The sequence below is a fragment of the Oncorhynchus mykiss genome, chromosome 18 (genome assembly GCF_057628025.1).
Source record: "Oncorhynchus mykiss isolate SJ-2025 chromosome 18, ASM5762802v1, whole genome shotgun sequence".
Taxonomy (NCBI): Eukaryota; Metazoa; Chordata; class Actinopteri; order Salmoniformes; family Salmonidae; genus Oncorhynchus; species Oncorhynchus mykiss.
In genome coordinates, this window is record NC_143039.1 from 61,517,504 (window position 1) to 61,541,114 (window position 23,611).

Genomic DNA, 23,611 nt, shown 5'->3' on the forward strand with positions numbered 1-23,611 from the left:
GCTAGCCTCCAGTTCAGCTTGGCAACCATTACTGGCCACAGTGCTTCTTCCTCTCCTCTGTGGTTACTAGGGATAGGGCAGACATTATGGGCTACAGTGCTTCTTCCTCTCCTCTGTGGTTACTAGGGATAGGGCAGACATTATGGGCTACAGTGCTTCTTCCTCTCCTCTGTGGTTACTAGGGATAGGGCAGACATTATGGGCTACAGTGCTTCTTCCTCTCCTCTGTGGTTACTAGGGATAGGGCAGACATTATGGGCTACAGTGCTTCTTCCTCTCCTCTGTGGTTACTAGGGATAGGGCAGACATTATGGGCTACAGTGCTTCTTCCTCTCCTCTGTGGTTACTAGGGATAGGGCAGACATTATGGGCTACAGTGCTTCTTCCTCTCCTCTGTGGTTACTAGGGATAGGGCAGACATTATGGGCTACAGTGCTTCTTCTTCTCCTCTGTGGTTACTAGGGATAGGGCAGACATTATGGGCTACAGTGCTTCTTCCTCTCCTCTGTGGTTACTAGGGATAGGGCAGATATTATGGGCTACAGTGCTTCTTCCTCTCCTCTGTGGTTACTAGGGATAGGGCAGACATTATGGGCTACAGTGCTTCTTCCTCTCATCTGTGGTTACTAGGGATAGGGCAGACATTATGGGCTACAGTGCTTCTTCCTCTCCCCCTGTGGATAGGGGTAGGGCAGCCATTTTGTCTTCTAGGCTTTTCCTTCTTATCCTTGTTTCCGACTAGCAGCATTAGGGTTAGTCACGTTGGTCCCTTTGCTTCCACACAGCAGCCTCACCATCTCCAGCTCCATTCAACAAACCAATATTGATTTAAACAGAGTAAATGTGGCTTTGCCAGAAAGGGGGGCACCCAACACATAGGTTGTAGGTTTATTGAATTAAATTTGAATTTAGAGCGAACCCAAATGAACTCCCCTGACACTGGCACAAACACTCATGCATGCACACACTAACACACACACTTTCTAACTCATAAAGAATGACTGGTCTCTGCTAGCTGACCCAGTTACTGCATTGTCCTCATGACCTTCAAATGTCTGCCATCAGACAATCAATGTTTGTGTATGTAACGTATGTGTCAATATGTGTATGACATCCGGGTATGTAGCACAGGAGATTGGTGACACCTTAATTGGGGAGGACAGGCTTGTGGTAATGTCTGGAATGGAATCAGTGGAATGGTATCAAATACATCAAACACATGGTTTCCACATGGTTTCCATGGTTTCCATGTGTTTGATGCCATTCCATTCGCATCGTTCCAGCCATTATTATGAGCCGTCCTCCACTGGATGTAACATATGCATGTGTGTCTAACGAGTGTGTGTGTGTGTGTGTGTGTGTGTGTGTGTGTGTGTGTGTGTGTGTGTGTGTGTGTGTGTGTGTGTGTGTGTGTGTGTGTGTGTGTGTGTGTGTGTGTGTGTGTGTGTGTGTGTGTGTGTGTGTGTGTGTGTGTGTGTGTGTGTGTGTGTGTGTGTAATGTGGGTTTGTCTGTGTGTGTGTGTAATGTGGGTTTGTCTGTGTGTGTGTGTAATGTGGGTTTGTCTGTGTGTGTGTGTGTGTGTGTGTGTGTGTGTGTGTGTCTCTGTGTGTTGTTCCACAGGACGACCCTCAGAAAATGGAGGACCCTGTAAAGTCTCAATTCACTCAAGGGGAGGAGTCTCTGAACATCGCCAACTCTCATTCGCCCAAACATATTAACAACCGCCCTGCCCACTCCTCTGACCACACCCCTAACGCAGACCAGGAGGTAAACAGGGAGGAGGCAAACTCCTCTCCCTCCAACAACATATACTAAATCATTATTATGATTAATGTAATACCACCATGCACATAAGGGGAACCATAATACTGCATACATCTACTATACTATATTATTCTATACTATAGCTGGGTTCCTGGAGAGGGACTGTTGTGCCCCTTGACTCCACTAGAAGCTAAAAGGACGAAAACACAACTATACTACAGTATACTATACTGTACTGTATTATACTATACTGTACTGTACTCAATACCTTACATTACATGTTACACCACTACTGACCACATGGGGGCGATGCTACTCCTTCCTTGCTACACCGAGCTGCATCACTGTAGCAATTCTGAACTAAACTGTCTCTGGCTGGACAAACTCTCCTCTCCCACAATGTCCTGCTCTAATCTCTGACCTTAGAACTCTGACCCTTTACTGCTGTCCTCCCTTCTCCCACTGTCCGCCTTAAGTCTGAGTCAAAAATAGCATTCCTTTTATTGTGCACCACTTTTGCCTAGAGCTCTGGTCAAAAGTAGTGCACAATGTAGGGAATAGGGTGCCATTTCCGATCTTTACCCTTCTTTTTGTCTGCATGCATTGCTGTTTTCTACTAAAACAGCTCTTTTTGGAAAATCATTATAAACAAGATTGACCAGAAATACAAGAGAAACAGTTGAGATACTTTGATGTTTGATATGATCCAGTGAATATGTCTACGTCTCATGTAAAGTTACTGTGTTGTCTGGCTTGCTAACATTGATATATTTATGGTTTCTATTGATGCGGGTTATAACCCTTTGATGAAATTCAAGGGGTTGGTATTTTTGGGGGGAGAACACATCGTTATAGCATCGGAACCAGAGTTGTTGAAATAAAACTTTGTAACTTTAAATTAGCTGGTCCCTGTGTGTTCCTGGAATGGCCCTATCCCTCCCTCTACCTTAATTGTTCTCTCTCATGACTATTCCCAACCTCACTCACTCACTCACACACTCACACACACACACACACACACACACACACACACACACACACACACACACACACACACACACACACACACACACACACACACACACACACACACACACACACACACACACACACACACACACACACACACACACCTACCTTTCCCTGGCTTATTGTGCATGGCTTTATTAACACTTTAATAAACACACACAGTCCATTTAAAATATTGGAGGCCCCTTACACTTCAGTTTTGTCTGATATTATCAATTCTAATCAGACAGGTCTTTCACATGGACTATACCCATTGAAGATAATATAAGACAAGTACTGGAAACAATAGAACACTATAAATTATCTTGGAAACCAGGCCTGACTTTGAAAAGGCTTTTGATAAAGTACGACTGGAGTTTATATATAAATGCCTGGAACATTTGGTGAATCTAATATAAAATGGGTTAAAGTCATGAATAGTAACCCTAGGTGTAAAATAGTAAATAATGGCTACTTCTCAAAGTTTTAAACTCTCTAGAGGAGTAAAACAAGGTTGTCCACTATCGACATATCTATTTATTATGGCCATGGAAATGTTAGCTGTTAAAATCTGATCCAACAATAATATTAAAGGAGTAGAAATCTGGGCTTAAAAACAAAAAGGTGTCATGGTACACTGATGATTAATGTTTTCTTTAAATACACTACTTGGATCCACAGCCTCAGAGGATCTAAATACTTTTTCTAACCTCTGGATTAAAAACTAATGATGATAAATGATATTATGTATTGGATCACTAAAAAATACAACTTTTACATTACCGTGTAGTTTATTAATAAAATGGTCTGACGGTGATGTGGACATACTCGGTATACATTTCCCGAAATAAAGAAATGATCTCACACCAATACATTTTTACAGAAAGTTAGCAAAAATGGATCATGCTACCATGGAAAGGAAAATACCTGTCTATTTGTGGAAAAATCACCCTGATTAATTCTTTAGTCATATCCCTGTTTACCTATTTGCTTATGGTCTTATATTCCATTTTATTTGGAACGGCAAACCAGACAAAAATTAAACGGGCCTATTTATATAATGAATATGAACTCGGAGGGCAGAAATGATTAAATATTAAAGCATTAGACCTCTCACTAAAGGTGTCAATCATACAAAAGTTATGCTTCAATCCAAACTGGTTCTCTAGCAAATTAATAAAATGTCTCACCCCATGTTCAAGAATGGCCTTTTCCCCTTTATTCAGATTACAACCTCTCACTTTCAGTTATTTAAAAAGGAAATCATCTCCCAAATATCGTAATTTTTTAAACAAGCCATAGAAAGTTGGTTCAATTTCAGTTTAATCCACCAGAAAATCAAAAACAGAACAAATAATGTGGTTAAACTCAAATATACTAATAGATTTAAAAAAAAAACATTATCTTTTGAAATAAGATTGAACTGATACGCAAAACGACGCCAGATTCAAAACTTACATTTTGTTATTTTAAAATATTATACAAAATTCTTGCAACCAATAGAACGTACTCTCACAGGAGGTTGGTGGCGCCTCATTTGGGATGACGGGCTGATGATAATGGCTAGAGTGAAATCAATGTAATGGTATCAAACACATCAAACACATGGTGTGATGCCATTTGCTCGTTCCAGCCATTATTATGAGCTGTCCTCCCTCTCTCACACACATGCACACCTGTTCTCTTTCTTAACCCTTGTTCTCCATTTCTCCATTCCTTCCCTCTATCTCAACCATCACTCTCTTTATCTTTCTCACTTACCCTGTCTATCCAACTTAATTTCTATCTTCTCTAGTCTATAAATGTCTATCCTCCTCTGACTCTCAACCCTATATATTTCTAAAGCAGGATGGAGTCACCATTGGTCTACAGTTGCTCCTCCCTAAAGAGGCTAAGCTCCGCCCCGAGGCCAGCCCCCCTCTGCACTACAACGTCTTCCTCTACAAGAAGGGGACTGGTCCCTCTACTACTACCAGTAATCCTACCACCACTAACTACACAAACCACAGCATGGCTACTGCTTGGAACCACTCTGAGCCTAACATACTGCCCAATAGTAACTCCAATAAGACTTCCTGGAACTATAGCAATAACTCTAACCCTAACATGAACTTTAACCCCATTAAAGACTCACAGGTCTCTCAGAATCACGTTACTCCTCATCATCAATCTCACACCTCCCCCCATCGCCACTCCTACCCCCATTACAGCTCCCTCCGTTTTACCTCTCCTCAGAGAATGCCTGTCTCCCCTCATCATGCTTCACACCATTACCAGTCCTCCCCCTCCTCACCCCATCATAGCGCCTTCCATTATCCTTCCACCCACCACCATAGTGCTGCCTCCCCTTCCTCCTCCCATCACCTGCCCTACCAGCCCTCTTCCCCCCCGCTTCCTACACCCAGGGGTCACTCCAGAGCCCCCCACTCAGACAAACCTCACCCCCAAATCACTCTACATCCCTCCCCCTCCTCACCCATCCTCCGCTATCCCTCCCCACCATCCTCCCCCCACCTCTCCCACCCTATCAGCACCTACTCACTGTCTTAATCCTAACCTCGGAACACAACCATACCATACCCACATCACAATCATAGTCTAACTATACCGTAAACAGCTAACCCTGACTACATCCCAACCATAGTCTAACTATACCGTAAACAGCTAACCCTGACTACATCCCAACCATAGTCTAACTATACCGTAAACAGCTAACCCTGACTACATCCCAACCATAGTCTAACTATACCGTAAACAGCTAACCCTGACTACATCCCAACCATAGTCTAACTATACCGTAAACAGCTAACCCTGACTACATCCCAACCATAGTCTAACCATACCCTAGACCTGACTACATTCCAATCATAGTCTAACTATACCGTAAACAGCTAACCCTGACTACATCCCAACCATAGTCTAACTATACCCTAGACCTGACTACATTCCAATCATAGTCTAACCATACCCTAGACCTGACTACATTCCAACCATAGTCTAACCATACCCTAGACCTGACTACATCCCAATCATAGTCTAACTATACCGTAAACAGCTAACCCTGACTACATCCCAACCATAGTCCAACTATACCGTAAACAGCTAACCCTGACTACATCCCAATCATAGTCTAACCATACCCTAGACCTGACTACCTCCCAATCATAGACTAACCACACCCTAGACCTGACCACATCAATGACACCCAGACCAAAATCAGGACCCCACGTCCAGGGGACACTTTCTCCTAACGATGGTGCCAATACAAGAGCAATCTATCTATGCATCAGTGTGGTGCTACTAAGGTACTTATTCAGGTTTATTCATGTCTTGTTAACTGTTTATGGAGCGTCATTAACATGTTACTAGGCTTACCAATGTTGTATTACAGCAATGTTCCTGTTTTAAAAACGGTTTATTCTTTGTGTTCATGTTTTTCATTTTGATAACTTCTTTTGGTCTAAAATAAAGTGCTTTACAACCTGGGACCTATAAAGATCTTTGATATAAATGGTTGTCCCGCTATGACTGAACATTTGATACATGAGTGCATTTATCCTCATGACCACTAGATGTCAGGTGTGTTCCATGGTTGTGACTGGTGAAACGCATACTAGAAAAACAGTTTAGGATTTATTCTGTTCAAGGATCCTATCATTCAACTGACAAATTCACATGCTATGTGTGTAGAGGACACAAACGCATGTACACACGTGACACACACCCGCACGCACACATGCACAAACTAGAGATGTACAGTGGATTAGAGCACATTGCAGTACAGCACTGTAGAAGATTAGAGCACAGAGCACTGCAGCAGATTAGAGCACAGAGCACTGCAGTAGTTTAGAGCACAGAGCACTGCAGTAGTTTAGAGCACAGAGCACTGCAGTAGTTTAGAGCACAGATCACTGTAGTAGATTAGAGCACTGTATTAGATTGGACCACAGAGCACTACAGCAGATTAGAGCACAGAGCACTGCAGCAGATTAGAGCACTACAGTAGATTAGAGCACAGAGCACTACAGTAGTTTGGTGCACAGATCACTGTATTAGATTAGAGCACAGAGCACTACAGAAGATTAGAGCACTGTATTAGATTGGACCACAGAGCACTTCAATAGATTAGAGCACAGAGCACTGTATTAGATTAGAGCACTGTATTAGATTAGAGCACAGTAGTAGATTAGAGCACTGTATTAGATTAGAGCACAGTAGTAGATTAGAGCACTGTAGTAGATTAGAGCACTGTATTAGATTAGAGCACTGTAGTAGATTAGAGCACTGTATTAGATTAGAGCACAGTAGTAGATTAGAGCACTGTTAGATACTGCAATGCTTTGTAGCTCTGCATGATAATGACTCCAGGTACGCTGCAATGTTTACTGTTTAGCTGTTGGTGTGTGTGCACATTCGTGAGTGTGTACATGTGTGTGTGTATTTGTGAGCGTGTGCACTTGTGTGAGAGAGAGATGCAGGTGTCTGGTAGACAAGGGGCTCCTTTTCAGCCAGCCTCCAGCAGTGCTACCGGAACTCAAACTGGGAGAGACATGTGGTGCCACCGGGGTGTATCTGTGTGTGTCGATTGTGATTCTGGGGTAAATAAATGTCAATAGTTTTCAGGGTGTCACGGAAACCATCACAACAGGAAGTCAAACCTGGGATGTCAACCAATCAATAGAAGGGAGAGGGTGTGGGGGGTGGGAGAAAGCAGAGAGTGAAAGAGCAAGAGATAGATAGTGAAGAAAGAGATGGGGAGAGAAAGAAAGAGGTAAGGGAAGTGAGGTCAGTACTCTCTTCATCTGGCCCAGAGGCCCTCAAGATCAGGTTCACGTGACAGAGTGTGCTGAGTGTGTGTGTGTGTGTGACAGAGAGAAAGAGAATGTTAGCACAGACACAAAGATGACATTTCTCCTCCCTGGCCTGAAAGGAAAACTGTGTAACCTGACACAAAGGCCTTTAGCTGAGCTAGAGAGAGAGAGAGGGGATGGACAGAGTTGCCAGGTTACTGCTTGTGTCCTGCCCACCTTATTGCTCCTGAGGGAAGAATAAAGGTGCATTGAATTTAATCAAGGTTGAATGATTATAAAACCACAGAATAGTTCTAGTGGGGGGGTTGAGAGAGGTCAGAGGTTACATTTCACTCCGCTCCTCGTCATCAATGATGGTGGTCATGATGATGGTTCTGTCAGACTCACTGGTGAGAGGGTTTGTGTTGCTGCTCATCCTGCTCTAATCTGTGTCATGCATATGTGTGTGTGTGTGACTGTATCATACAGACTGTCAGTGTGGTGTGGTGATAGAGGGTTAATGTAGAGAAGCTGCTTCCTTCAAATAACACACTCAATTATTCATATCACACAGCGCTCACTCGCCACACACACAAGGCGTAGCTGAAGTTACACACGTACACATAAGTTGTGTCTAGGGAGAGAAAAGCAGGTCTGTAAACTCAGGGAAAGTGCTGCTTTGGCCAAACAGCTGATGTCTCAGCATCAGCCAATCAGAAACACTTAATCTACTACCTGCTGACCAAATCAGCATTAATGTGAATACAATATCCATAATGTGGAGGCAACAGTATCGGACGACATCCATCAAGACAAAAAGGTCAGACTGTCACGCACACACCCTTCTGATAACACCTGATATAAACAAATCCGTCCATGATCTGGCCACAGGCCGCATGTTAGTAGCAGGTGTAGGTAAACTATGTCAGAGTATCATATACTTAGATCTGGATATTATGGAGTCATATAGAAGATCTATTAGTGTGCAGTACAGTAGAGTCGGATGCTCTGCAGTGTACACACACACTTTAAAAGGAATGTCTTTCCCATTAAAGCTCATCAATCGACAGAGGCCAAGCAGAGAGGCTAAAAGAACTAGAGGGGAAAAGGAGAGGGTGGGAGGGGGAGAGGGAAAGGAGAGGGTGGGAGGGGGAGAAGGAAAGGAGAGGGTGGGAGGGGGAGAGGGAAAGGAGAGGGTGGGAGGGGGAGAGGGAAAGCGGCAGGAAGATGAGGTGGGAAAGGGGAGGGGGAAAGGTTGGGGGTGGATAGAGATATGGGGAGGCCTGTTGTGCAGAATAATTAGAACAGACATTTCTAATGGTAACATTCCTGTTTGAGGCTGTGTGTGTGTGTGTGTTCCAGGACATCATGGGGAAATCATTGCAGTTAATAGAACTCCAGAACATATTCATCTTGACAGAGATGGTGGAAGGTAGAAAAGGAGAGCTTTCATAGGAGTCAGTCAGAATAACAACATTAACGGTTTACATAAACCCTATTCTACTGTCAACACACACCAGCCACTAACCCCCCATATTATCTATGCGTATCTCTCAGCGGTTCTGCTGTAACAATGTCCTAATTTATAGCCCTCTCTTCATCTCTTGCTCCCTGCCTAACACCCTCCTCCCATTTATCCCCCATTCCCTCACACAAATGTCAGCCTTTATGATTCTGCAGCCCTCCCTCAGCTTCCTGACCCTCCCTCCCTCCCTGACCCTCCCTCCCTCCCTCTCTCCATCTCTCTCTCTCTCTCTCCTAGCTCTTCGGTTCAGTTTGTCCCTCTGGGGGACCCTTACATCACTCCTCTGTTTACCACAGTTTTGGAAACAGAAGTGACTGAACTCTGGTCATTAGAGTGAAAGAGCAAGGGAGAGACCGAGAGGAAAAAGAGAGAAGATAATTAACGAAAAAGCAAACGTATTTCCAGGAAAGGATGTTTAATGTCCCAGACACAATGACATCATGACTACAGAGGGGTGTGGCTAGAAAACATTTAAATATTTCACCGCTAACCCTACATGTCAATTGTATGGTGACCAACTGTGACATGAGATTGTGTGTATGTCTGTGTGTTTGTTAGAATGTGAGTGAGGGCTGTGTGTGTGTGTGTGTGTGTGTGTGTGTGTGTGTGTGTGTGTGTATGTCTGTGTGTAAGAGTTAGGGCTCTGTGTGTTTGTTAGAGTGTGAGTGAGGGCTGTGTGTGTATGAACAGGTCTTCGTCGTACAGGTCTTCAGGCAGCTGTTCGTCCTCCTCACAGAAAAACGTTGGAAACGGAGGGTTGATGTTCTTCTCCACATAAGTCGGTAGGTTAGTGTCCCTCACCTAAACCATATGATTGGACAACCATTTCAGTAACTTTATAAAACCACGTGATTGGATAAACAAAAGGTCAGTAACTTTATGAAACTACGTGATTGGATAAACAAAAGGCCAGTAACTTTATAAAACCACGTGATTGGATAAACAAAAGGTCAGTAACTTTATGAAACCACATGATTGGATAAACAAAAGGCCAGTAACTTTATGAAACCACATGATTGGATAAACAAAAGGCCAGTAACTTTATGAAACCACATGATTGGATAAACAAAAGGTCAGTAACTTTATGAAACCATGTGATTGGATAAACAAAAGGTCAGTAACTTTATGAAACCACGTGATTGGATAAACAAAAGGTCAGTAACTTTATGAAACTACATGATTGGATAAACAAAAGGTCAGTAACTTTATGAAACCACGTGATTGGATAAACAAAAAGTCAGTAACTTTATGAAACCACGTGATTGGATAAACAAAAGGTCAGTAACTTTATGAAACCACGTGATTGGATAAACAAAAGGTCAGTAACTTTATGAAACTACATGATTGGATAAACAAAAGGTCAGTAACTTTATGAAACCACGTGATTGGATAAACAAAAGGTCAGTAACTTTATGAAACCACGTGATTGGATAAACAAAAGGTCAGTAACTATCTGCCAGACCAATAGAAATGCATCGAGCAGCATGGTAAGTCTGGCTGGTGTATGTTGTACCTTTAGTAAGCAGTTCTTGTGGCCAGGAACGGAGCCATGAACATAGATAACATTATACCTGGTGTTAACTCTCCATACCTAGAGAGAGAGAGTCAGACATTGGTAGAAGATGTTGCTTTGGGTGTTGTGGACCAGTTAGATAGCAACATAAAGAGTTCAGGCAAGCACTCTGTTTTTCACACTCCTCTGATTATCCATGAAGGTGCTTACATGGACTGTGTGTGTGGGGTGGGGGTGCGTACCTTTAGGCCGTGGGCAGTGTCAAACACATTTCCCATCATGCCTGGCATCTTTTTCCCTTTGAAGACTTTGGCTGGATCCTGAAGAGACACAGTTTAGTCCAAGTGTGTGTAAGTAGTGTTTTTAGTGTGTGTGTGGAGGTAGTGTTTTTAGTGTGTGTGTAGGTAGTGTTTTTAGTGTGTTTTTAGTGTGTGTGTGTGTGTAAGTAGTGTTTTTAGTGTGTGTGTGTGTAGGTAGTGTTTTTAGTGTGTGTGTAGGTAGTGTTTTTAGTGTGTGTGTAGGTAGTGTTTTTAGTGTGTGTGTAGGTAGTGTTTTTAGTGTGTGTGTGTAGGTAGTGTTTTTAGTGTGTGTGTGTGTGTAGGTAGTGTTTTTAGTGTGTGTGTGTGTGTAGGTAGTGTTTTTAGTGTGTGTGTGTGTGTGTGCGTGTGTGTGTAGGTAGTGTTTTTAGTGTGTGTGTAGGTAGTGTTTTTAGTGTGTGTGTGTGTGAATGAGATGTTACATATTTATTTAGATGTATTGATTTTTTCCCCAAATCTTTAAACAGTCAACAATGGTGTGTGTCTTACCCCTCCAGGTCCCGAGGCTCCAGGTCTGCGGTGTGTTTTGGTCTGGCCATGAGACGCTGGCTGGCCTTTAAACCCATACCGCTTCATCACCCCCTGAAAACCCTTACCAATACTACACACACACACACACACACACACACACACTTGAGAACAAAGAAGAATTCTAGAACACAGAAATGGAACAATTCTCCAGAAATAGACAGACAGAGAGAGAGACGAGGGCGTGGAGCCAGACAGAGAGACGAGGGCGTGGAGCCAGACAGACAGAGAGACGAGGGCGTGGAGCCAGACAGACAGAGAGACGAGGGCGTGGAGCCAGACAGACAGAGAGACGAGGGCGTGGAGCCAGACAGACAGAGAGACGAGGGCGTGGAGCCAGACAGACAGACAGAGAGAGACGAGGAGCCAGACAGACAGACGAGGGCGTGGAGCCAGACAGACAGACGAGGGCGTGGAGCCAGACAGACAGACGAGGGCGTGGAGCCAGACAGACAGACGAGGGCGTGGAGCCAGACAGACAGACGAGGGCGTGCAGCCAGACAGACAGACAGACGAGGGCGTGGAGCCAGACAGACAGACGAGGGCGTGCAGCCAGACAGACAGACGAGGGCGTGCAGCCAGACAGACAGACAGACAGAGAGACGAGGGCGTGCAGCCAGACAGACAGACAGAGAGACGAGGGCGTGGAGCCAGACAGACAGACAGACAGAGAGACGAGGGCGTGGAGCCAGACAGACAGACAGAGAGACGAGGGCGTGGAGCCAGACAGACAGACAGAGAGACGAGGGCGTGGAGCCAGACAGACAGACAGAGAGACGAGGGCGTGGAGCCAGACAGACAGACAGAGAGACGAGGGCGTGGAGCCAGACAGACAGAGAGACGAGGGCGTGGAGCCAGACAGACAGAGAGACGAGGGCGTGGAGCCAGACAGACAGACAGACAGAGAGACGTGGAGCCAGACAGACAGACAGACAGACAGAGAGACGAGGAGCCAGACAGACAGACGAGGGCGTGGAGCCAGACAGACAGACGAGGGCGTGGAGCCAGACAGACAGACGAGGGCGTGGAGCCAGACAGACAGACGAGGGCGTGGAGCCAGACAGACAGACGAGGGCGTGGAGCCAGACAGACAGACAGAGAGACGAGGGCGTGGAGCCAGACAGACAGACGAGGGCGTGCAGCCAGACAGACAGACGAGGGCGTGCAGCCAGACAAACAGACGAGGGCGTGCAGCCAGACAGACAGACAGACAGACAGAGAGACGAGAGCGTGGAGCCAGACAGACAGACAGAGAGACGAGGGCGTGGAGCCAGACAGACAGAGAGAGACGAGGGCGTGGAGCCAGACAGACAGACAGAGAGACGAGGGCGTGGAGCCAGACAGAGAGACGAGGGCGTGGAGCCAGACAGAGAGACGAGGGCGTGGAGCCAGACAGACAGACAGAGAGACGAGGGCGTGGAGCCAGACAGACAGACAAAGAGACGAGGGCGTGGAGCCAGACAGACAGACAGAGAGACGAGGGCGTGGAGCCAGACAGACAGACAGACAGAGAGACGAGGGCGTGGAGCCAGACAGACAGACAGACAGAGAGACGAGGGCGTTGAGCCAGACAGACAGACAGACAGAGAGACGAGGGCGTTGAGCCAGACAGACAGACAGACAGAGAGACGAGGGCGTTGAGCCAGACAGACAGACAGAGAGACGAGGGCGTTGAGCCAGACAGACAGACAGAGAGACGAGGGCGTGGAGCCAGACAGACAGACAGACGAGGAGCCAGACAGACAGACGAGGGCGTGGAGCCAGACAGACAGACAGAGAGATGAGGGCGTGGAGCCAGACAGACAGAGAGATGAGGGCGTGGAGCCAGACAGACAGAGAGATAAGGGCGTGGAGCCAGACAGAGAGAGAGATGAGGGCAGGGAGCCAGACAGACAGAGAGATGAGGGCAGGGAGCCAGACAGACAGAGAGATGAGGGCAAGGAGCCAGACAGACAGAGAGATGAGGGCAAGGAGCCAGACAGACAGAGAGATGAGGGCAGGGAGCCAGACAGAGAGAGAGATGAGGGCAGGGAGCCAGACAGACAGAGAGATGAGGGCAGGGAGCTAGACAGAGAGGAGGGTGTGGAGACATAACTCACGTTTTGGCTGTGACATCTACATATTGTCCTGGACGGAAGTGTGCTGCATAGAGAGGAGTGCCTTGAGTGGAGACACACAGAGAGAGATAGGGTTTAACAGTCTAGTTGGATTCAGTACCTAGTTTGATGATGGCAGTGTGTTTATGTGTGTGCGTGTTTTCGTATAGTCTCTGTGTGTATATGGTGTGAGTGGATCACAAGCGGCATGAATAGAATGGTATCAAACACGTTTTCCATATATTCCTGGCATCATTATGAGCCATCCTCCACTCACTAGTTTCCTATGGTGTGTACCTGGTTTGATGATGGTAATGGTGTGTGTATGTACCTGGTTTGATGATGGTGGTGGTGTGGGTGTGTGTATGTACCTGGTTTGATGATGATGGTGTGTGTGTGTGTGTGTGTGTGTATGTACCTGGTTTGATGGTGGTGGTGGTGTGTGTGTGTATGTACCTGGTTTGATGGTGGTGGTGGTGTGTGTGTGTGTGTATGTACCTGGTTTGATGGTGGTGGGTGTGTGTGTGTATGTACCTGGTTTGATGGTGGTGGTGGTGGTGTGTGTGTGTGTGTGTGTGTGTGTGTGTGTGTGTGTGTGTGTGTGTGTGTGTGTGTGTGTGTGTGTGTGTGTGTGTGTGTGTGTGTGTGTGTGTGTGTGTGTGTGTGTGTGTGTGTGTGTGTGTGTGTGTGTGTGTGTGTGTACCTGGTTTGATGGTGGTGGTGTGTGTGTGTGTGTGTGTGTGTACCTGGTTTGATGGTGGTGGTGTGTGTGTGTGTGTGTGTGTACCTGGTTTGATGGTGGTGGTGTGTGTGTGTGTGTGTGTGTACCTGGTTTGATGGTGGTGGTGTGTGTGTGTGTGTGTGTGTGTACCTGGTTTGATGGTGGTGGTGTGTGTGTGTGTGTGTGTGTGTACCTGGTTTGATGGTGGTGGTGTGTGTGTGTGTGTGTGTGTGTACCTGGTTTGATGGTGGTGGTGTGTGTGTGTGTGTGTGTGTGTGTGTGTGTGTGTGTGTGTGTGTGTATGTACCTGGTTTGATGGTGGTGGTGTGTGTGTGTGTGTGTGTGTGTGTGTGTGTGTATGTACCTGGTTTGATGGTGGTGGTGTGTGTGTGTGTGTGTGTGTGTGTATGTACCTGGTTTGATGGTGGTGGTGTGTGTGTGTGTGTGTGTGTGTGTATGTACCTGGTTTGATGGTGGTGGTGTGTGTGTGTGTATGTACCTGGTTTGATGGTGGTGTGTGTGTGTGTGTGTGTGTGTGTGTGTACCTGGTTTGATGGTGGTGGTGTGTGTGTGTGTGTGTGTGTGTGTGTGTGTGTGTGTGTGTGTGTGTATGTACCTGGTTTGATGGTGGTGGTGTGTGTGTGTGTGTGTGTATGTACCTGGTTTGATGGTGGTGGTGGTGTGTGTGTGTGTGTGTGTGTGTGTGTGTGTACCTGGTTTGATGGTGGTGGTGTGTGTGTGTGTGTGTGTGTGTGTGTGTGTGTGTGTGTGTGTGTGTGTGTGTGTGTGTGTGTGTATGTACCTGGTTTGATGGTGGTGGTGGTGGTGTGTGTGTGTGTGTGTGTGTGTGTGTGTGTGTGTGTACCTGGTTTGATGGTGGTGTGTGTGTGTGTGTGTGTGTATGTACCTGGTTTGATGGTGGTGGTGTGTGTGTGTGTATGTACCTGGTTTGATGGTGGTGGTGTGTGTGTGTGTATGTAACTGGTTTGATGGTGGTGGTGTGTGTGTGTGTGTGTGTGTGTATGTACCTGGTTTGATGGTGGTGGTGTGTGTGTGTGTGTGTATGTACCTGGTTTGATGGTGGTGGTGTGTGTGTGTGTGTGTATGTACCTGGTTTGATGGTGGTGGTGTGTGTGTGTGTGTGTGTATGTACCTGGTTTGATGGTGGTGGTGTGTGTGTGTGTGTATGTACCTGGTTTGATGGTGGTGGTGTGTGTGTGTGTGTATGTACCTGGTTTGATGGTGGTGGTGTGTGTGTGTGTGTATGTACCTGGTTTGATGGTGGTGGTGGTGTGTGTGTGTGTATGTACCTGGTTTGATGGTGGTGTGTGTGTGTGTGTGTGTGTGTGTGTGTGTGTGTGTGTGTGTGTGTGTGTGTGTGTGTGTACCTGGTTTGATGGTGGTGGTGTGTGTGTGTACCTGGTTTGATGGTGGTGGTGTGTGTGTGTGTATGTACCTGGTTTGATGGTGGTGGTGTGTGTGTGTGTATGTACCTGGTTTGATGGTGGTGGTGTGTGTGTGTGTGTATGTACCTGGTTTGATGGTGGTGGTGTGTGTGTGTGTATGTACCTGGTTTGATGGTGGTGGTGGTGTGTGTGTGTGTACCTGGTTTGATGGTGGTGGTGTGTGTGTGTGTATGTACCTGGTTTGATGGTGGTGGTGTGTGTGTGTGTGTGTGTATGTACCTGGTTTGATGGTGGTGGTGTGTGTGTGTGTGTGTATGTACCTGGTTTGATGGTGGTGGTGTGTGTGTATGTACCTGGTTTGATGGTGGTGGTGTGTGCGTGTGTGTATGTACCTGGTTTGATGGTGGTGGTGGTGTGTGTGTGTATGTACCTGGTTTGATGGTGGTGGTGTGTGTGTGTGTGTATGTACCTGGTTTGATGGTGGTGGTGTGTGTGTGTGTGTGTATGTACCTGGTTTGATGGTGGTGGTGTGTGTGTGTGTGTGTATGTACCTGGTTTGATGGTGGTGGTGTGTGTGTGTGTATGTACCTGGTTTGATGGTGGTGTGTGCGTGTGTGTATGTACCTGGTTTGATGGTGGTGGTGGTGTGTGTGTGTGTGTGTGTGTGTGTGTGTGTGTGTGTGTGTGTGTGTGTGTGTGTGTGTGTGTGTGTGTGTGTGTGTGTGTGTGTGTGTGTACCTGGTTTGATGGTGGTGGTGGTGGTGTGTGTGTGTGTGTGTATGTACCTGGTTTGATGGTGGTGGTGTGTGTGTGTGTGTGTGTGTGTGTGTGTGTGTGTGTGTGTGTGTGTGTGTGTGTGTGTGTGTGTGTGTGTGTGTGTGTGTGTGTGTGTGTGTGTGTGTGTACCTGGTTTGATGGTGGTGGTGTGTGTATGTACCTGGTTTGATGGTGGTGGTGTGTGTGTGTGTGTATGTATGTACCTGGTTTGATGGTGGTGGTGTGTGTGTATGTACCTGGTTTGATGGTGGTGGTGTGTGCGTGTGTGTATGTACCTGGTTTGATGGTGGTGGTGTGTGCGTGTGTGTATGTACCTGGTTTGATGGTGGTGGTGTGTGTGTGTGTGTATGTACCTGGTTTGATGGTGGTGTGTGTGTGTGTGTGTGTACCTGGTTTGATGGTGGTGTGTGTGTGTGTGTGTATGTACCTGGTTTGATGGTGGTGGTGTGTGTGTGTGTGTGTATGCACCTGGTTTGATGGTGGTGGTGTGTGTGTGTGTGTACCTGGTTTGATGGTGGTGTGTGTGTGTGTGTGTATGTACCTGGTTTGATGGTGGTGGTGTGTGTGTGTGTGTGTATGCACCTGGTTTGATGGTGGTGGTGTGTGTGTGTGTGTGTGTGTGTGTGTGTGTATGCACCTGGTTTGATGGTGGTGGTGGTGTGTGTGTGTGTATGTACCTGGTTTGATGGTGGTGGTGGTGTGTGTGTGTGTGTGTATGTACCTGGTTTGATGGTGGTGGTGTGTGTGTGTGTGTGTGTGTACCTGGTTTGATGGTGGTGGTGTGTGTGTGTGTGTGTGTACCTGGTTTGATGGTGGTGGTGTGTGTGTGTGTACCTGGTTTGATGGTGGTGGTGTGTGTGTACCTGGTTTGATGGTGGTGGTGTGTGTGTGTGTGTGTGTGTGTGTGTGTGTGTGTGTACCTGGTTTGATGGTGGTGGTGTGTGTGTGTGTGTGTGTGTGTGTGTGTGTGTGTGTGTGTGTGTGTGTGTGTGTGTGTGTGTGTGTGTGTGTATGTACCTGGTTTGATGGTGGTGGTGTGTGTGTGTGTGTGTGTATGTACCTGGTTTGATGGTGGTGGTGTGTGTGTGTGTGTATGTACCTGGTTTGATGGTGGTGGTGTGTGTGTGTGTATGTACCTGGTTTGATGGTGGTGGTGTGTGTGTGTGTGTGTGTACCTGGTTTGATGGTGGTGGTGTGTGTGTGTGTGTGTATGTAACTGGTTTGATGGTGGTGGTGTGTGTGTGTGTGTGTGTGTGTGTGTGTGTATGTAACTGGTTTGATGGTGGTGGTGTGTGTGTGTGTGTGTGTGTGTGTGTGTGTGTGTATGTAACTGGTTTGATGGTGGTGGTGTGTGTGTGTGTGTGTATGTAACTGGTTTGATGGTGGTGGTGTGTGTGTGTGTGTGTGTATGTAACTGGTTTGATGGTGGTGGTGTGTGTGTGTGTGTGTGTATGTACCTGGTTTGATGGTGGTGGTGTGTGTGTGTGTGTATGTACCTGGTTTGATGGTGGTGGTGTGTGTGTGTGTGTATGTACCTGGTTTGATGGTGGTGGTGTGTGTGTGTGTGTATGTACCTGGTTTGATGGTGGTGGTGTGTGTGTGTGTGTGTATGTACCTGGTTTGATGGTGGTGGTGTGTGTGTGTGTGTATGTACCTGGTTTGATGGTGGTGGTGTGTGTGTGTGTGTATGTACCTGGTTTGATGGTGGTGGTGTGTGTGTGTGTGTATGTACCTGGTTTGATGGTGGTGGTGTGTGTGTGTGTGTATGTACCTGGTTTGATGGTGGTGGTGTGTGTGTGTGTGTATGTACCTGGTTTGATGGTGGTGGTGGTGTGTGTGTGTATGTACCTGGTTTGATGGTGGTGGTGGTGTGTGTGTGTGTGTGTGTGTGTGTGTGTGTGTGTGTGTGTGTGTGTGTGTGTGTGTGTGTGTGTGTGTGTACCTGGTTTGATGGTGGTGGTGTGTGTGTGTGTGTGTACCTGGTTTGATGGTGGTGGTGTGTGTGTGTGTATGTACCTGGTTTGATGGTGGTGGTGTGTGTGTGTGTGTGTATGTACCTGGTTTGATGGTGGTGGTGTGTGTGTGTGTGTGTATGTACCTGGTTTGATGGTGGTGGTGTGTGTGTGTGTATGTACCTGGTTTGATGGTGGTGGTGGTGTGTGTGTGTACCTGGTTTGATGGTGGTGGTGTGTGTATGTACCTGGTTTGATGGTGGTGGTGGTGTGTGTGTGTATGTACCTGGTTTGATGGTGGTGGTGGTGGTGGTGTGTGTGTGTGTGTGTGTGTGTGTGTGTGTGTGTGTGTGTGTGTGTGTGTGTGTGTGTGTGTGTGTGTGTGTGTGTGTGTGTGTGTGTGTGTGTGTGTGTGTGTGTGTGTGTGTGTGTGTGTGTGTGTGTGTGTGTGTGTGTGTGTGTGTGTGTGTGTGTGTGTGTACCTGGTTTGATGGTGGTGGTGTGTGTGTGTGTGTGTACCTGGTTTGATGGTGGTGGTGTGTGTGTGTGTATGTACCTGGTTTGATGGTGGTGGTGTGTGTGTGTGTACCTGGTTTGATGGTGGTGGTGTGTGTGTGTGTGTGTATGTACCTGGTTTGATGGTGGTGGTGTGTGTGTGTGTATGTACCTGGTTTGATGGTGGTGGTGGTGTGTGTGTGTGTACCTGGTTTGATGGTGGTGGTGTGTGTATGTACCTGGTTTGATGGTGGTGGTGTGTGTGTGTGTGTATGTATGTACCTGGTTTGATGGTGGTGGTGTGTGTGTATGTACCTGGTTTGATGGTGGTGGTGTGTGCGTGTGTGTATGTACCTGGTTTGATGGTGGTGGTGTGTGCGTGTGTGTATGTACCTGGTTTGATGGTGGTGGTGTGTGTGTGTGTGTATGTACCTGGTTTGATGGTGGTGTGTGTGTGTGTGTGTGTACCTGGTTTGATGGTGGTGTGTGTGTGTGTGTGTATGTACCTGGTTTGATGGTGGTGGTGTGTGTGTGTGTGTGTGTGTATGCACCTGGTTTGATGGTGGTGGTGTGTGTGTGTGTGTACCTGGTTTGATGGTGGTGTGTGTGTGTGTGTGTATGTACCTGGTTTGATGGTGGTGGTGTGTGTGTGTGTGTGTATGCACCTGGTTTGATGGTGGTGGTGTGTGTGTGTGTGTGTGTGTGTGTGTGTGTGTATGCACCTGGTTTGATGGTGGTGGTGGTGTGTGTGTGTGTATGTACCTGGTTTGATGGTGGTGGTGGTGTGTGTGTGTGTGTATGTACCTGGTTTGATGGTGGTGGTGTGTGTGTGTGTGTGTGTGTACCTGGTTTGATGGTGGTGGTGTGTGTGTACCTGGTTTGATGGTGGTGGTGTGTGTGTGTGTGTGTGTGTGTGTGTGTGTACCTGGTTTGATGGTGGTGGTGTGTGTGTGTGTACCTGGTTTGATGGTGGTGGTGTGTGTGTACCTGGTTTGATGGTGGTGGTGTGTGTGTGTGTGTGTGTGTGTGTGTGTGTACCTGGTTTGATGGTGGTGGTGTGTGTGTGTGTGTGTGTGTGTGTGTGTATGTACCTGGTTTGATGGTGGTGGTGTGTGTGTGTGTGTGTGTATGTACCTGGTTTGATGGTGGTGGTGTGTGTGTGTGTGTATGTACCTGGTTTGATGGTGGTGGTGTGTGTGTGTGTATGTACCTGGTTTGATGGTGGTGGTGTGTGTGTGTGTGTGTATGTAACTGGTTTGATGGTGGTGGTGTGTGTGTGTGTGTGTATGTAACTGGTTTGATGGTGGTGGTGTGTGTGTGTGTGTGTGTGTGTGTGTGTATGTAACTGGTTTGATGGTGGTGGTGTGTGTGTGTGTGTATGTAACTGGTTTGATGGTGGTGGTGTGTGTGTGTGTATGTAACTGGTTTGATGGTGGTGGTGTGTGTGTGTGTGTGTGTATGTACCTGGTTTGATGGTGGTGGTGTGTGTGTGTGTGTATGTACCTGGTTTGATGGTGGTGGTGTGTGTGTGTGTGTATGTACCTGGTTTGATGGTGGTGGTGTGTGTGTGTGTGTATGTACCTGGTTTGATGGTGGTGGTGTGTGTGTGTGTGTATGTACCTGGTTTGATGGTGGTGGTGTGTGTGTGTGTGTATGTACCTGGTTTGATGGTGGTGGTGTGTGTGTGTGTGTATGTACCTGGTTTGATGGTGGTGGTGTGTGTGTGTGTGTATGTACCTGGTTTGATGGTGGTGGTGTGTGTGTGTGTGTATGTACCTGGTTTGATGGTGGTGGTGGTGTGTGTGTGTATGTACCTGGTTTGATGGTGGTGGTGGTGTGTGTGTGTGTGTGTGTGTGTGTGTGTGTGTGTGTGTGTGTGTGTGTGTGTGTGTGTACCTGGTTTGATGGTGGTGGTGTGTGTGTGTGTGTGTACCTGGTTTGATGGTGGTGGTGTGTGTGTGTGTATGTACCTGGTTTGATGGTGGTGGTGTGTGTGTGTGTATGTACCTGGTTTGATGGTGGTGGTGTGTGTGTGTGTGTGTATGTACCTGGTTTGATGGTGGTGGTGTGTGTGTGTGTATGTACCTGGTTTGATGGTGGTGGTGGTGTGTGTGTGTGTACCTGGTTTGATGGTGGTGGTGTGTGTGTGTGTATGTACCTGGTTTGATGGTGGTGGTGTGTGTGTGTGTGTGTGTGTGTATGTACCTGGTTTGATGGTGGTGGTGTGTGTGTGTGTGTGTATGTACCTGGTTTGATGGTGGTGGTGTGTGTGTATGTACCTGGTTTGATGGTGGTGGTGTGTGCGTGTGTGTATGTACCTGGTTTGATGGTGGTGGTGTGTGCGTGTGTGTATGTACCTGGTTTGATGGTGGTGGTGTGTGTGTGTGTGTATGTACCTGGTTTGATGGTGGTGTGTGTGTGTGTGTGTATGTACCTGGTTTGATGGTGGTGGTGTGTGTGTGTGTGTATGTACCTGGTTTGATGGTGGTGGTGTGTGTGTGTGTGTATGTACCTGGTTTGATGGTGGTGGTGTGTGTGTGTGTGTATGTACCTGGTTTGATGGTGGTGGTGGTGTGTGTGTGTATGTACCTGGTTTGATGGTGGTGGTGGTGTGTGTGTGTATGTACCTGGTTTGATGGTGGTGGTGGTGTGTGTGTGTGTGTGTGTGTGTACCTGGTTTGATGGTGGTGGTGTGTGTGTGTGTGTACCTGGTTTGATGGTGGTGGTGTGTGTGTGTGTATGTACCTGGTTTGATGGTGGTGGTGTGTGTGTGTGTATGTACCTGGTTTGATGGTGGTGGTGTGTGTGTGTGTGTATGTAACTGGTTTGATGGTGGTGGTGTGTGTGTGTGTGTGTGTATGTACCTGGTTTGATGGTGGTGGTGTGTGTGTGTGTGTATGTACCTGGTTTGATGGTGGTGGTGTGTGTGTGTGTGTATGTACCTGGTTTGATGGTGGTGGTGTGTGTGTGTGTGTATGTACCTGGTTTGATGGTGGTGGTGTGTGTGTGTGTGTATGTACCTGGTTTGATGGTGGTGGTGTGTGTGTGTGTGTATGTACCTGGTTTGATGGTGGTGGTGTGTGTGTGTGTGTATGTACCTGGTTTGATGGTGGTGGTGTGTGTGTGTGTGTATGTACCTGGTTTGATGGTGGTGGTGTGTGTGTGTGTGTATGTACCTGGTTTGATGGTGGTGGTGGTGGTGGTGGTGGTGGTGGTGGTGGTGGTGGTGGTGGTGGTGTGTGTGTGTGTGTGTGTGTGTACCTGGTTTGATGGTGGTGGTGTGTGTGTGTGTACCTGGTTTGATGGTGGTGGTGTGTGTGTGTGTATGTACCTGGTTTGATGGTGGTGGTGTGTGTGTGTGTATGTACCTGGTTTGATGGTGGTGGTGGTGTGTGTGTGTGTGTGTGTACCTGGTTTGATGGTGGTGGTGTGTGTGTGTATGTACCTGGTTTGATGGTGGTGGTGGTGTGTGTGTGTGTGTGTGTGTGTGTGTATGTACCTGGTTTGATGGTGGTGGTGTGTGTGTGTGTGTGTGTACCTGGTTTGATGGTGGTGGTGTGTGTGTGTGTGTGTGTGTGTACCTGGTTTGATGGTGGTGGTGTGTGTGTGTGTGTGTGTGTGTGTGTGTGTGTGTACCTGGTTTGATGGTGGTGGTGTGTGTGTGTGTGTGTGTGTGTGTGTGTGTGTGTGTGTGTGTGTGTGTACCTGGTTTGATGGTGGTGGTGTGTGTGTGTGTGTGTGTGTGTGTGTGTGTGTGTGTGTACCTGGTTTGATGGTGGTGGTGTGTGTGTGTGTGTGTGTACCTGGTTTGATGGTGGTGGTGTGTGTGTGTGTGTGTGTGTACCTGGTTTGATGGTGGTGGTGTGTGTGTGTGTGTGTACCTGGTTTGATGGTGGTGTGTGTGTGTGTGTGTGTACCTGGTTTGATGGTGGTGTGTGTGTGTGTGTGTGTGTGTGTGTGTGTGTGTGTGTGTGTGTGTATGTACCTGGTTTGATGGTGGTGGTGTGTGTGTGTGTGTGTGTGTATGTATGTACCTGGTTTGATGGTGGTGGTGTGTGTGTGTGTGTGTGTGTGTGTGTGTGTGTGTATGTACCTGGTTTGATGGTGGTGGTGTGTGTGTGTGTGTGTGTGTGTGTATGTACCTGGTTTGATGGTGGTGGTGTGTGTGTGTGTGTGTGTGTGTATGTACCTGGTTTGATGGTGGTGGTGTGTGTGTGTATGTACCTGGTTTGATGGTGGTGGTGTGTGTGTGTGTGTGTGTGTGTGTGTGTGTGTGTGTGTGTGTATGTACCTGGTTTGATGGTGGTGGTGTGTGTGTGTGTGTGTGTATGTACCTGGTTTGATGGTGGTGGTGTGTGTGTGTGTGTGTGTGTATGTACCTGGTTTGATGGTGGTGGTGTGTGTGTGTGTGTGTGTATGTACCTGGTTTGATGGTGGTGGTGTGTGTGTGTGTGTGTGTATGTACCTGGTTTGATGGTGGTGGTGTGTGTGTGTGTGTGTGTATGTACCTGGTTTGATGGTGGTGGTGGTGTGTGTGTGTGTGTGTACCTGGTTTGATGGTGGTGTGTGTGTGTGTGTGTGTGTGTGTGTGTATGTACCTGGTTTGATGGTGGTGGTGTGTGTGTGTGTATGTAACTGGTTTGATGGTGGTGTGTGTGTGTGTGTGTGTGTATGTAACTGGTTTGATGGTGGTGGTGTGTGTGTGTGTGTATGTACCT

At 47.2% G+C, this 23,611-nt stretch overlaps 2 protein-coding genes across 9 annotated transcripts in view; one reads left to right on the forward strand and one right to left on the reverse strand.

Moving 5' to 3' along the window:
• The window catches only part of LOC110519664 (chondroitin sulfate proteoglycan 5), a 52,403-nt gene extending 46,146 nt beyond the window's left edge, over positions 1–6,257 (forward strand). For 4 of the 7 annotated variants that reach the window (XM_036953262.2, XM_036953259.2, XM_090209050.1 and 1 more), the window contains one exon: positions 1,622–2,663. In XM_036953262.2, coding sequence (XP_036809157.2) covers positions 1,622–1,816 — 195 coding nt within the window. In that variant the 3' untranslated portion in view covers positions 1,817–2,663. Of the gene's footprint in view, positions 1–1,621; positions 2,664–4,568 lie in introns of those variants that run through there. The other 3 variants (XM_090209049.1, XM_036953260.2, XR_016488590.1) reach the window with 2 other exon arrangements.
• Positions 6,258–9,486: 3,229 nt separating this feature from the next.
• mrpl3 (mitochondrial ribosomal protein L3) overlaps positions 9,487–23,611 on the reverse strand; it is a 23,442-nt gene continuing 9,317 nt past the window's right edge. For both annotated transcript variants that reach the window (XM_036953263.2, XM_036953264.2), the window contains exons 7-11: positions 13,546–13,606; positions 11,408–11,519; positions 10,844–10,921; positions 10,602–10,679; positions 9,487–9,889 (exon numbers count right to left, since the gene is read on the reverse strand). In XM_036953263.2, coding sequence (XP_036809158.2) covers positions 9,743–9,889; positions 10,602–10,679; positions 10,844–10,921; positions 11,408–11,519; positions 13,546–13,606 — 476 coding nt within the window. In that variant the 3' untranslated portion in view covers positions 9,487–9,742. The remainder of the gene's footprint in view (positions 9,890–10,601; positions 10,680–10,843; positions 10,922–11,407; positions 11,520–13,545; positions 13,607–23,611) is intronic.